The sequence below is a fragment of the Leptonychotes weddellii genome, chromosome 4, assembly GCF_054177405.1.
Source record: "Leptonychotes weddellii isolate Sample4059 chromosome 4, ASM5417740v2, whole genome shotgun sequence".
Lineage (NCBI taxonomy): Eukaryota > Metazoa > Chordata > Mammalia > Carnivora > Phocidae > Leptonychotes > Leptonychotes weddellii.
This window is the reverse complement of record NC_138372.1, coordinates 168,813,332-168,827,032: the sequence shown is the minus strand read 5'-3', so window position 1 is coordinate 168,827,032 and position 13,701 is coordinate 168,813,332. Positions and strand designations below refer to the sequence as shown.

Genomic DNA, 13,701 nt, shown 5'->3' with positions numbered 1-13,701 from the left:
GGGCAGGGGCAGGCGAGCTCCCTCCCCTGCCACCTCAGACCCCCAGGGCGCCCTCCATGGGGCCGGGGCAGGCCCAGCTCTCCAGACTGTCCCCGGGCGGATCCGGAGCAGGGTTCCCGTTTGTGACGCCCATCGTGGCGGGCTGTTCCAGAAGGAGCAGCTTCGCACCTGCTTTGAACTCGGTTATTTTGGTCTGCACACAGTCGTCTCCGTGTGTGTGTTGTCAGGCCCGTCTCCTCCTCTGCCACATCTTGGATCACTTCGAAGGCGAGAAAACGCTCCCCTCTGCAGCTGTTTGCCTGACTATGCTTCTGCCGTTTTTCTGTATTTAAAAATATATTCAGTTTTGGTCGTCACAGGGCTAGGATGCCGTTTTAGGGCGAGATACCGGCCAAGTGCTTGTGGGTGACACTGAGCAGCCTGAGTTCCCTCCTGGGTGCAGAGGGGAGCCGGGCTCCAACCCGTGGTGAGATTCCCACAGAGGTGGCACCAGCCAGCCTCCGTCGGGAAGGCCACACTTTCTGGGAGTGGCAGGGAAGTGGCTGGTTTTTTGAGAGGTGGCAGGAAGGTTCAAGTGTGCACTGAGCCCCGCCGGCCACCGTCCCCAGGATGCAGGCTTCGGACTCAGGCTGGGTCTGAACCAGCCTCATCCCACAGAGGCTGTGTGTCCTGGGACAGGTCACTGAATCTCTCTGTGTCTCTGCACCGCTTGGGGTTGGTGTGTGAGGACAGTATGGAGTGTGACGAGGTAGGGATGGAGGGTCAGAGGAGAGGTGACGAGAGGGGCACCCATCCCTCTCTGGCAGGACGTTGTGTGCAGCAGGGGCGAGCCCCCCCCCAGAATGCCTTCATCTACACATCACTCACTCGTCCAACCACCCAGCACCCCCACACTGGGCACCTGTCGGACAGCCTCACCCCAGCGGCACCCTGATAGCCGAGGCTCCCTGACCAGGCTGTCTAGCATGGCCCCGCAGCTTGTCCAAACCCTGTCCCTGCTCGATTTCCCCATCTCACTGTCCCCAGCTGGTGCAGGACAGAATCTGTCCATTGCCTCTGCCCCAGAACACGAGCACTACGAGGGAAGGGCTTTCTTTGTGTGTCGTTCGGACGAAGCCCCAGGGCCTGGAGCAGTGCCTGGCTGCAATAGGTACTCACTGAAGGAATGAAGGCAGGAAGCGATGAGGCTCCCCCGAGCACTGTGGAGGGCTCGGGAATGACGGAGATGGCCAGCCACTCCAGGCCAAGGGCCCCAGCCCGTCTCTGCCCCCACACCTGGTAAACGCTGTCATCCCGACACGTGCCCTGGACGTGACAGCTTCCTGAGGACAGTCTGGCTGAGTGCAGAAATGCGACATCTCTGGCCCATCAACCCCAGGAGTGTCCCCTGCTTGGCCACCTGGTCACTGGTTCCCAAAGAGGCGGACAGTGGGGAGGGTCCTCAGTTCCGGCATGGCTATGGGATGGAGTGAGCCTGAACACCGTCTGAGAAGGGAGCTGGCGGAGGCAGGACTGCCAGGAACAGCTCGAGGAGGACGGGAGGAGGAGGGTCTCACTGTCTGAGGAAGTCCCCCCAAGGCAGTGCGCCTCAGACTCACCCGCTCACTCGTTTGTTCTATCGACCTTCACTGACAGCCTGCACAGGACATGTTGGGGACCCAGGGATAGCCAGCACATCCCGAGGGACACTTGGGAAGGAAAAGGGCCAGGGGATAGTCAGCAGGGACACCAGGGTTCAGGAGAGCCAGGGAGGGCCCTCGGTCAGCCGGGGAGTCGGGGGAAGCACCCCAACCCCAGGATGCTCTTTCCAAGTCAAGAAGGCTGAGGGGTGGGCCTCTGTGCATTGCCCTGAAAGGGACAGGGAGAGAGGAGGAGAAAGGACCCACGCTCTGGGCAGCGGGCTCAGGAGAGTAAAGGCCGACCGGTCAGGTGGACCGGGCTTGGACAGCTGGATCCTGGCGAGGGCGCTGTTGGGGTGAGAGCAGGGGGGCTGTCACAGGCCTTTTCCAGAGATGAGGATGGGCTCACTGTTGCTTTGATACATCGCTCTAACATTCATCCCACAAATATTTGCTGAGCACCTGCTTGGTGTGCCAGGCACTGTTACAGGTGTTGGGGGATACAACTGGAGATAAGACATAAAGATCCCTGCCCTGGTGGCTACCTTCCAGTGGGGCAGACAGCCAATAAACAGTAGATGTAATAAAGTAAGTTATCTAATGCTACAAGGTTAAAAGTGATAGGGAAAAAGTTGAGAGGGGGAGGGGGTAGAGAGGCGGGTGGGGGGCAGGCTGCAATTTTAAATAAGTTCATCTAGGAGGTAATAATTGAGCCAAGACTCGAAGGAGGTGAGAAACTGAGCCAAGCAGCTATCTGGAGGAAGGATGTTCCCCAGACTGAAGGATCAGCCAGTGCAAAGGTCCTGAGGTAGAAATATGCCTGGCGGTTTGAGGAGCAGCAGGAGCTCACTGTGACTGGGATGGAATAAGCAAGAGAAAGCAGAAGGGGGGGGGCGGTGAAATCATTTCTGTTCTTAGAGATCTTGCTTTCATTTTTATTATGGTATAATTTATGTACAGTAAAATTCTCTCTTTAGTGGATAACTCTGCAAGTTTTGACAAAGTCATACAGTCGTGAATCCACTACCACAAGCAAAAGATATGAAACAGATCTATCTCCCCAGAATCCCCCATGCCCTTTGTAGTCAGCCCTCCCCCAACTTCCCATCCCTGGAAACCTGTTTTCTGTTTCGTTGACCTTCTTCAGAAAGCCATCAAGGTGGGATGATACAGTGTGTGGCTTTCAGGGGTTGGTTTCCCTCACGTGGCATGATGAGTTTAAGAACGGTCCATGTTGTTGTGTTTCTCAGTGATTCATTTCTTTTTGTTGCTGCTGAGTACTTCCATGGATGTAATACACAGTTTCCTTATGCATTCACCAAAGGACATGTGCATTTCTTCAGTTTGGGGCTATTACAAACAGAGCCATTATAGACATTCGCATACAGATTTTGTGTGAAAGTAAGGTGTTATTTCACCTGAGTAAACAGCTAGGGGTGGAGCGGCAGAGTTGGGTGGTGAGTGTATGTTTGACCTTCTAAGAAAGCACCACACTTACTTTCTGCCCTGGCTGCACTGTTTCACATCCTCACCAGCAATGTGCGAGAGGTCCAGTTACCCCTCAACCTCACCAGCACTTGTTATTTTCAGGTTTTTCCCCAATTTTAGCTATTCTAGTAGACGTGTAGCGATATCCCACTGTGGTTTTCACTTGTTTCCTTTGTGAAGAATGATGTGGAGCACTTGTTATGGGCTTATTTGCCATCTGTTCATCTCCTTTGGGGGAATGTCTATTCAAATCTTCTTTCTGTATTTTGTTAGACCGTTTGTGTTTATGTTTGAGTTTTTCGTTTTGTTTCGTGAGTTATTTATATATTCTGGATACGGATCTTTATCAGATATGTGATTTGCAAATATTTCCTCCAGGTCCACAGCTTATCTGTTCATTTTTTCTAGATGTCTTTCAAGAAGTTCTTAATTTTGATGAAATCCAGCTTAATATTTTTTCTTCTATGGATTGTGCTTTGGGTGTCACATCTAAGAAATCTTTAATCACAAAGATTTTCTCCTACATTTTCTTCGAGAAGTTTAGATTCTAGGTTTTGCTTTTAGGTCTGTGATCTATCTTGATTAATTATTGGATAGAGCATGAAACATAAACTGGGGGACATTTTTGCATGTGTACATCCAGTTATTGCACGCTATTTGTTGGATACATTTTCTTAATAGAATTATTTTGACTTTTATCAAAAATCAGTTGGCTTTGGGGCAGTTGGTTGGCTCAGTGGGTAGAGCATGCAACTCTTGATCTCGTGGTTGTGAGTTCAAGCCCCACATTGGGTGTGGAGCCTACTTTAAAAATTTAAATTAATACAGTTAAGTTTTTTTTAAAGTCAGTTAGCCTTGTACGTGTGAGTCTTTTTCTGGACTTTTTGCATTGAATATTTAGAGATATTTTTACAAAACTGACATCTTAACAATATTGAGTCTTCTGATCCATGAACGTGGTATATCTCTCACTTATTAAAGTTTTCTTTATTTCTTTATTTCATTGCTAGTTTATATTTTACAGTTCATAGACCTTGCAATTATTTCTTAGTGTACCTAAATATCTCATGATCTTTAATGCTACTGCATATGGTACCTTTTTATTTTCAAGTCCCAATTGCTTTTTGCTAGTATAGAGAAATATGACTGATTTTTGCATCCTGACTTTATTTTTGCAAATTTGCCAGACACCCTGTTCAGTTCTAGTAGGATTTTTGTAGATTCTTTGGAATTTTCTAATTAGATGATAACATCCTCTGTAAGTAGAGATAGCTTTTTTCTTCCTTTCCAGTCTGCACACTTTTAATTTCTTTTCTTACCTGTTTGTATTGACTGAGCCTTCAGTACCATGTTGAATAGAAGTGGTGAAAACAGACATCCCCTTCCCTCATTCCCAATGATGTGAGGAAAACATTCAGTCTTTCACCATTAATAAGTATAATATTAGCTATAGGATTTTTGTAGATGTTTTTAATCAGGTTAAGGAAATTCCTTTAATTCTTGTTTTTATTGTGAATATATGTTGAATTTTGTCAAATGCTTTCTCTGTATCTACTGAGATGATTATATTATTTTCTTCATTCATCTACCAATATGGTAATTTACATTGACTGATTTTCGATTGCTCAACCTGCCTTGCATGCCCAGGATAAGACCCACTTGGTCATGGTAGATACACATGTCTGTATATTTTGGATTCGTATGTTAAGAAAGTTTGCAGTGCCTTTCTTTGGTTTTGGTATCAGGGCACTAATGTTCACCTCACTGAATGAGTTAGGAAGTGTTCCCTCTTTAATTTTCTGGCAGAGTTTTATAGTATTGGTATCATTTGTTCCTTAAATGATAGAGTTTAAGAGTAAAGCCACCTGGGCCTAAAGTTTTCTTTGTGGGAAGGTCTTCAACTACAAATTCAATGTTTATAATAGACAACTGGCTATTCTGGTTATGCAGTTATTCTTGATTGAGCTTTGCTATTTTATGACTAAGGAATTCATTTTATCTGGGTTGTCAAATTTATTCGCATCAAGTTGTTCATAATACTCTCTCACTATCATTTTAATGTCGGTAGGATTTTTAATGATGTACCTATTCTCCCTCTTTATATTAATAATTTGTGTCTTCTTTCTTTTTGCCCTAATAAAGCCTGATAGAAGTTTTCAAATGTATGTATCTTTTCAAAAAGCTGGCTTTTGGTTTCATTGATTTTCTCTATTGTTTTTCTGTTTCCACTTCATTGATTTCTGCTCTACTTTTTATTATTTTCCTTCTTTGGGCTTAATTTGCCCCTTTTCCCCTAGTTTTTAAGATGGAAACTTAGGTCATTGATTTCAGACCTCTATTCTTTTCTAATACTATAAGTTTTAATGCTATAAATTTCCCTCAAAGCACTGCTTTAGCTGCATCTCATGCATTTTTATATGTTGTGTTTTCATTTTCTTTCAGTTCAAAATACTTTTTACTTTCTCTTTTTAATTTCTTCTTGACCCATGCATTATTTAAAATTGTTATTTAGTTTTCAAAATACTTGGGGATTTCCCATCTATCTTTCTGTCATTGATTTCTAATTTCATTCTGTTGTGGTCAAAGAGTATGCTTTGTTTGATCTGAATCCTTTTAAACTTATTGAGACTATTTTATGGCTCAATATGATCTATCTTGGTAGATGTTCCACATGAACTTGAAGAAAATGTGTGTTCTTCTGTTGTTAGATGGAGAGTTTTGTAAATGCTAATTAGATTACATTAGCCAAGAGTATTATCAAGTCTTTTATATCCTTAATGATTATATCTGTCTTCTTGTTCTATCAATTATTAACAGAGGGATGCTGAAATCTTCAACTATGATTCAATTATTCTTCAACTATTTCTCCTTTTGGTTCTATCTTTTTTACTTTATATATTATGAAGTTCTGTTATTAGGTGCATGAACATTTAGAATTGTAAGTCATCTTGACAAATGATCCCTTTATCATTATGAACTGATTCTCTTTATCTCTAGTTATATTATTCACTCAAAAATATACTTTTCCTAATATTAACGTAGCCACTTCTGTTTTCTTTAGAATATTGTTAGCATGGTATATCTTTTTTCATCTTTTATTTTTCATTGATTTGTGTCTATTAGATTTCAAGTGTATTTCTTATAGGCAGCATATATTTGGGTCTTGATTTTTTATTCAATTTGACAGTCTCTGCTATTCGATTGAGATAGTTAAATCATTTATATTTAATGTGACTGTTGAAATGATTTTGTTTTAATCTACCATCTTGCAATTTGTTTTCACTTTTTTTCTTCTCTTCTTTGTTCTATTTTTCCTCTTTGCCTCTATGTCTTTTGTTGGCTTATTAGCTATATATATTTTTAGTTGACTCCCTGATTTTTTAGTGATTGCTTAGGGCTTGTAGTTTACAAATTTACCATATCCCAGCCTACCTTCAAGTGATATTATGCCACTTTACTTATAGTATAAGAATCTTACAATATATTATTTCCATTTCCCTTTCCTGGCTTTTATGGTATTGCTGACATATATTTTACTTCTACATTTGCTATAAGCCCTACAAAGCATTGGTGTTTTTACTTTAAACTTGAAAAATAAGAAAAAATATTTTACATTCACCTACATATTTACCATTTCCACTGTTCTCTGTTCTTTTATGTGTTTCCATATTTCCATCTGGTATTATTCTCCTTCCACCTGACAGACTTCCTCAAACACTTCTTATGGTGCAGGTCTGCTGGTTATGAATTCTTTCAGCTTTAGTGCATATGATAAAGGTTTGGTTATACCATCAGTTTTTAATTTTTTTTTCTCTGAGTATAGGATTCTAGCTCGCCAGGTGTTTTTTTTTTTTTTCTCTTAGTGTTTTAAAATGTTGCTCTATGTCTCCAATGCTTGCATTATTTCTTTTTTTGAAAAGATTTTTTTTTATTTTTTATTTGACAGAGAGAGAGAGACAGAGAAGGAACACAGCAGGGGCAGAGGGAGAGGGAGAAGCAGGATCCCCACAGAGCAAGGAGACTGAGGTAGGGTTCGATCCCAGGATCCTGAGATCATGACCTGAGCCCAAGGCAGACACTTAATGACTGAGCCACCCAGGCACCCTGCTTGCATTATTTCTGACTAGAACTATACTCTTGCTCTTATCTTTATACTTTTGCATATAACGTGTCTTTCTTTCTCTGACTTTTCTCTGGCTTTCTTTCTTAAAATTTTCTCTTAGCATTGGCTTTAGGCAATTTTATTTCAATGTCATTTGGTTTAATTTTCTTCATGTTTCTTTCACTTGAGGTTCATTGATTTTCTTGGATCTGTGGGATTTTTAGTTTTTATTAATTTGGAAACTTCAGATATTATTTCCTCAAATATTGTTTTCTGTCTCCCTTTCTTCTCCTGTGAGGATTTACATTACACACACACTGTTTTGAGGTTGTTCTACAATTCACTGATTGCTCTATTCCGTTTTTTCTGGTCTTTTTCCTATTTGTGTTCCATTTTGGGGTAGTTTCTGCTATAGTATCTTCAAGTTCACTAACCTTTGCTTCTACTGTGTCTAATCTGCTCTTAAATTTATCCAGTGTATTCTTAATCTCAAACATTGTATTCTTCATCTTGCTTATGTTTTCCATGTCTCTCCTTAGCATGCTTATGTTTTAATCTACCATGCTGAACATGTGGAATATTGTTACAATAACATTTAAAGTCCTTGTCTACTAATTCTACCATTTGTGTCATTTCTGTGTTGCTTTTGATCAATTAATTTTTTTCTCCTACTTAGGGGTCATATTTTCTTGCTGCCATGTGTGCCTGGTAATTTTTTATTCAAAGTGAACAAGACAAAAAACCATCAACAAATTCTATAGGTACATTATGTGGTATATTAGAAGGTGGTTCATCTCTTTTAACATTTACCCATTAATTTATTCTACCACATAAGAAATGTATGTCAGATCATGTCACTCAAAAACCTCTGTGGTTCCCCACTGAACTCAGAAAACACCGCAAAGTCCTGAAGAAGATGAAGACAATACCAGTGCTTCCCTCAAAGATGGAGCAACAAAGACCAGATTCCCCCTCCTTCCTTAAACAACTCAAAAATTGGGGGAATAAATATACAAACCCACTAATATCAGACATTAGATATCCATATATCTTTAGTTATATCCTTAGTGGCTAGAAAGAATACACCATGCCCGTGGTCAGTACTTGGGAACTGGGAACTGTGAGTGAACAAGAAATGAGGTCCCAGAGCAAGTAGAGCAGAACCCACTTCTGCCAGGAGGGTCCAAGAGGAAGTTGTGAAACAAACAGCTTGGGCACTACCCCAAAAATGAAGGATTCCTCCTTTTTTGGCCCCTCTGGCAAAGAGCACAGTCTGAGGGAATCCTGTCCGCACATTTGCAAAAGAAAAAGTGAGGGCTGATGTCCTTCCTTGCCCCTGCCACACAGCTCTTCTCAGTGTCTCCATCATGCACACATAATTGTTCTCAAGCACCAGGACGGTTGGGCCTGGGGCACAGATGAGGATGTGGTCCAGTGCACCCATCTTCATGGCTCCTGCTCCCACTTGCTCTGCAGCTCTTGGACCTCTCTCAAAGACCCCCTCAGTGACATCTGGGTAGCCAGGGCACTCTCATGTTTGTCCTGAAAAGACTGGCTGTTCCAAATCAGTGCAAGAGCTGGAGCTGGGGACGCCATACCCTGAGCCCTCCAGGTCCTGTCAGTCATGTCTGTGACACCAGCACTTGCTAGGAGTCAGGCCTCTCCAGGCCCACAGGCAATACTGCCTACTTAACAACATCCTTGAGGCCTCCAGACTCCTTCCCTACTCCCCCCTTGGAATTCAGACAGACCAATGAACAGAAAGGTGGACACACAGAAGGACATTGCTAAGCCTGATCCTGACCAACATGGCTCTCAGTGTCTACTGGGCTTGCATTCATGGATGCACAAAAAGGTGCCCAGATACACACACACCCTGGACCTCTTTTCCATTTCAGATTCTCCTCCCATGTCTCCAGATCCACAAAGGACCTATCTTGCATGAAGGTACCTCAGGACCCTGCTCACAGGGACAGACAGGCACACCCCACCACCATCCTGCTCTGCAAGTCACAGAGCAGCCAGGCTGCTCTTGTGCCCAAGGAGCACAAGATGTTCATGGAGGAAGCCTATAATGCAGGTGATCACCAGCCCTGGGACTCTGGCAGGGTGGAGATGGCGTGGTCAGGTTCCAGCAGACCCTATCAGGTGCCTCCACTCAAAAAAGTCCTGGGGATGAGGACCAGAAGGAATCCACACTGGTGGGATCTTGGGGATGTCAAGGACCTTGTGGACATAGCGAGGCTTTCAGCAGAGCCCTACACACCCTCCTTGGTCTCTTCATGCCTCCTGAGGCACCATCCAAAGCCCAAAAATTCCCTCCCTCCCTCACACTTCACCTTCCACTTTCTTCCCACACCTTTTCCCACCTTAGGACCTCAACCTTGGCCTGGTCCTCTCACAGGAATGCTTATCTCCTCATTCAAAGGATGACTTGCCTTCATCCTTCTAGGCAAAGTTAAATTGCCACCTCCTCTGAGTAGCCAGTCCTAAATGTCCCTCCCTCTTTGTTGGAATGTTTTGCCCCTCTCCTCGCTGTGTGCCCAGGGTCTTTTATACAACTACAGGACAAAAGTCCACTGATAGTGGGTAGGGCTCCCATGGGTTGGAGGCTCCTTCAGAACTGAGCTGGGCCCTGACTCTTCTTTGAGCCCTCACTCACAGACCTATGACGACACAGAGGGAACATCATTGAATGTTGAATGACTAGATAGAAGGTGAAGGGGTGAAGGGAAGAATAAATAGAGGGACAGAGGGATGGATGGCTAATTTGAGTGGATGTGTGATGGATGGATGAATAAACTTATGAATGGATGGGTGGATGGACAAGTAGATAAATTTATGAGCAGATGGGTGACAGATGGATGGATGGATACATTTATTAATGCATGGATTGATGGGTGAATGTAAGGATGGACAGACAGGTGGATGGGTAGATGAATTGATGGACAAATAGACATATGAATGAATGTGTGGGTGGATGGACAGATGGATCGATGGATAGGTAGATGATAGATGATTGGATAAATGGATGCATGAAAAAGTGGTTGAATCAATGAATGGATGGAAATATGCATGGGTATATAAGGGTGTGAAATCTTCATGCATTCCTGCTTCTTTTTTTTTTTTTAAAAAAAGATTTTATTTATTTGACAGAGAGAGACACAGTGAGAGAGGGAACACAAGTAGGGGTAGTGGGAGAGGGAGAAGCAGGCTTCTCCCTGAGCAGGGAGCCAGATGCGGGGCTCGATCCCAGGACCTTGGGATCATGACCTAAGCCGAAGGCAGCAGCTTAACCAACTGAGCCACCCAGTCACCCTGCATTCCTGCTTCTTATCCTATCTCAAACTCCAGGAGGACTGTTTGGACAGTCAGGAGGCCCAGGAATTCCCAATGAGTTCAGTTCTTCAGTCCTCATTTTCAGATCATTGTTTCCCTTTCCTGGCCCTACCCCCTTCTCTATCCACTTATTCCTGATGGCACAATGTAACCTTCCCATATCACATCAACCCTCACACTTTTTCCATCTTCTTTAGCTATTTGCTTCAAGATGCTCCGAGACCTGAATAGTTCAGACCCCCTCCACCTGAAGTACATCATCAAGAAGATCAAGAACATGGCTTATGGGGCCCCCAACCTGGTGCTGGAAACCATCCATGACTACTTTGTAGACAACCCTGAGGTGGGAGTTGCTTGGGCCATTGGAGGGACTGCATGGGGAGCAAAGGGGAGGGCCAGACCACAAGTCCAGTTCAAATCCTGGCTCTTTGGTACAACTAAATGATTTGGGGCAAGTTGATCTCCTCGTATGTCCAATAGGCTGAGTGGGGAGGGAGGAAGTTGGACCAACATGTGTGACCACCCTCAGAATAGTCCCATGATATAGATATTATGATCCCCATAGATAAGAAAACAGGCTTAGGAAAGGGAAGTGATCTGCCTAAAGTCACAGAACGATTAAGTGGCAGAGGTGGATGGGTGGGTGGATGGATGGATGGATGGACGGACAGACGGATGGATAGATGGTTGGATGGGTGGATAGTTGGGTGGATGGATGGATGGATGGATGGATGATGGATGGATAGTTGGATGGGTGGATATATGGGTGGATGGATAGTTGGATGGGTGGATGGATGGATGGATGGATGGATAGTTGAATAGATGGATGGATGGGTGGATAGATGTGTGGATGGATGGATAGATGGATGGATGGATGGATGTTTGGATAGGTTGGTAGATGGACAGATGGATAATTAGCAGGAAGATCTGATTAAGTTTTAATGAGTGGGTGAATAAATGAATGAATAAATAAATGAATGAATGGGGGCGCCTGGGTGGCTCAGTTGGTTAGGCGCCTGCCTTTGACTCAGGTTGTGATCCCAGGGTCCTGGGATCAAGCCCTGCATCAGGTTTTCCTCTCAACCAGGGAACCTGCTTCTCTCTCTCCCCCTCTGTGATCTCTCTCACTTTCACTCACTCTATAAAATCTTTTTTAAAAAATAAATGAATGAACTGACTGTAGAGGCAGAATGCTTTTAAAATCCCATAACAGGGGCGCCTGGGTGGCTCAGTCATTAAGCATCTGCCTTTGGCTCAGGTCATGATCCCAGGGTCCTGGGATCGAGCCCCGCATCTGGCTCCCTGCTCCGCGAGAAGCCTGCTTCACCCTCTCCCACTCCCCCTGCTTGTGTTCCTGCTCTAGCTGTCTCTCTCTGTCAAATAAATAAAATCTTTTAAAAAAAATTTTTTAATAATAATAATAAATAAATAAATAAAATCCCATAGCAGTTTCGGAGGATAGAGACAAACTTTGATTCATCTGTCTCTGTAGAACCTAGTTCAAGGACTGCACATAGTGCATGTTCACTAAATGGTTATTGGACAAATGGCCAAGTGCCTCCATTTGTCCTCTCCTTCTCCCTCTGGCCTCCTCAGCCTCCCCACGCCTAGGCTTTCACTGGTGGCCATTCCCCATGTGACCAAACCCAACGTGCCTCTGAACCTCTGCCCACTCTGCCACCCACAGATCTCCTCCCGCCACAGGTTCCGGCTGTTCCACATCCTGGAGGCCGTCATTGAAGCCAGCGACTCCCTGGAGGAGGCCTGGGAGAAGTCGTTCATGCAGCTGGCCCTGGAGAACATGACCAAGTCCACGGTGTGCCTCCCATCCCAGCAAAAAGGCCACTTCTGGGAACACAGGCTGCTGCCCCCAGCATCCAAATAATGGTGGGGGTGCCCAGCCCTGTGGTTAACCAAGTGATCTCTGTCCTTTTCATTTTCTTACCACCAGCCCCTTCAGAGGGACAACCTCACGTGCCCATTTTACAGTTGAGAAAGGTGAGATTCAGAGAGCTCATTGCTTATCTGAGTCTACAGGGCCCATAAGTGGAAGCGCCGAATGTCAGCAGTAGTTTAGCGCCCTTTCCTGGTAGTCTCTGCCCTGGCCCCCACCACCACCACCTGTTTTACCATTCCCACGGCGGCTGCCCACACCCAGCCTCTGAAGCCCTCCTACGAGTCCCACCCATTCTCCAGGCTTAACTCCGCCTCTGCGGCCGCCTCCTGGGTCCCGCCTGCTGGAGACCACACCACTCCTACCCACCCACCTCAGGATGTGGTCCCCGGACCTTCCCCAGGCCTGCCAACGGCCTTGGGGACTTCGGCTCCAGGGCCTGGAGGGCTGGTAGCTCTTATTTAGGCAGACTAGCCCAGGGTTGCCCCATGGTGGACGTGACTTGTCATCACAGGACTGAGCCTTGGCACTCCATGAAGTGGGAATCCATATATAGGACCCCCATTTACAGACAGAGGGGCCGAGGCTCCGGCCATCTAAGAGATTTGCCTGCAGCAGTTAACCAGCTGGTAAATGGCCAACGTGACCAGTCTCCGTGCTCCCCACAAAGAAGTCTATAGACCCTTCCAGTGTGGATATCAGAGAAAAACAGGAACAAAGTTCATAGCCAGTGTATTTGTGTTCTAAAATTCTGTACCTTTTTTTAAATTTAAGTCATCGTGTAAAGCATGCCAGGCATATTTTTAAAATGCAAGGCACCTACAAATAGTCGACAGACCAGTGGTAAGAGAGAGGGGCAGTGGTGACCCAGGCTGTTGAGGGCTGCGAGACAAGCAGAGCCCACCAGCGTCCGGGTGGTGGCCTGGTTCAGCCTCCCTGCAGGTGGACAAGAGCCCCTCCGAGGCAGGGCACCTCCTGCTTCCGCACATGCCACCGCCCACCACCAGCTCTCCAGCGTGGGCCAGTGCGAGCACTTCTGTAGGTACCACGAGCTGGTCCAGGACTCACAGGGGAGAACAGGCACGTCATCACCCAGGTCCCAGCCAGCCGAGCGCGTCTGCTGTCATCTTGGTGTCCAAAGCCCAATCTGGGACCCCATAGCCCATCCCAGCCGGGGACAGCGTCTCGGAGACCCCAGGCCTTCCTCTTTTCTGGCTCGCTCTCTTGCTTTGGAGACACACACCCTCTGGCAGCTTCTT

The 13,701-nt window shown here is 45.4% G+C and overlaps 1 protein-coding gene across 1 annotated transcript in view; it reads left to right on the top strand.

Moving 5' to 3' along the window:
• The window catches only part of LOC102739704 (maestro heat-like repeat family member 5), a 76,760-nt gene that overhangs the window by 11,666 nt on the left and 51,393 nt on the right, over nt 1-13,701 (top strand). The window contains exons 4-6 of the mRNA XM_081817147.1: nt 9,108-9,289; nt 10,746-10,891; nt 12,236-12,364. Of these exons, the coding sequence (XP_081673273.1) occupies nt 9,108-9,289; nt 10,746-10,891; nt 12,236-12,364 (457 nt within the window). The remainder of the gene's footprint in view (nt 1-9,107; nt 9,290-10,745; nt 10,892-12,235; nt 12,365-13,701) is intronic.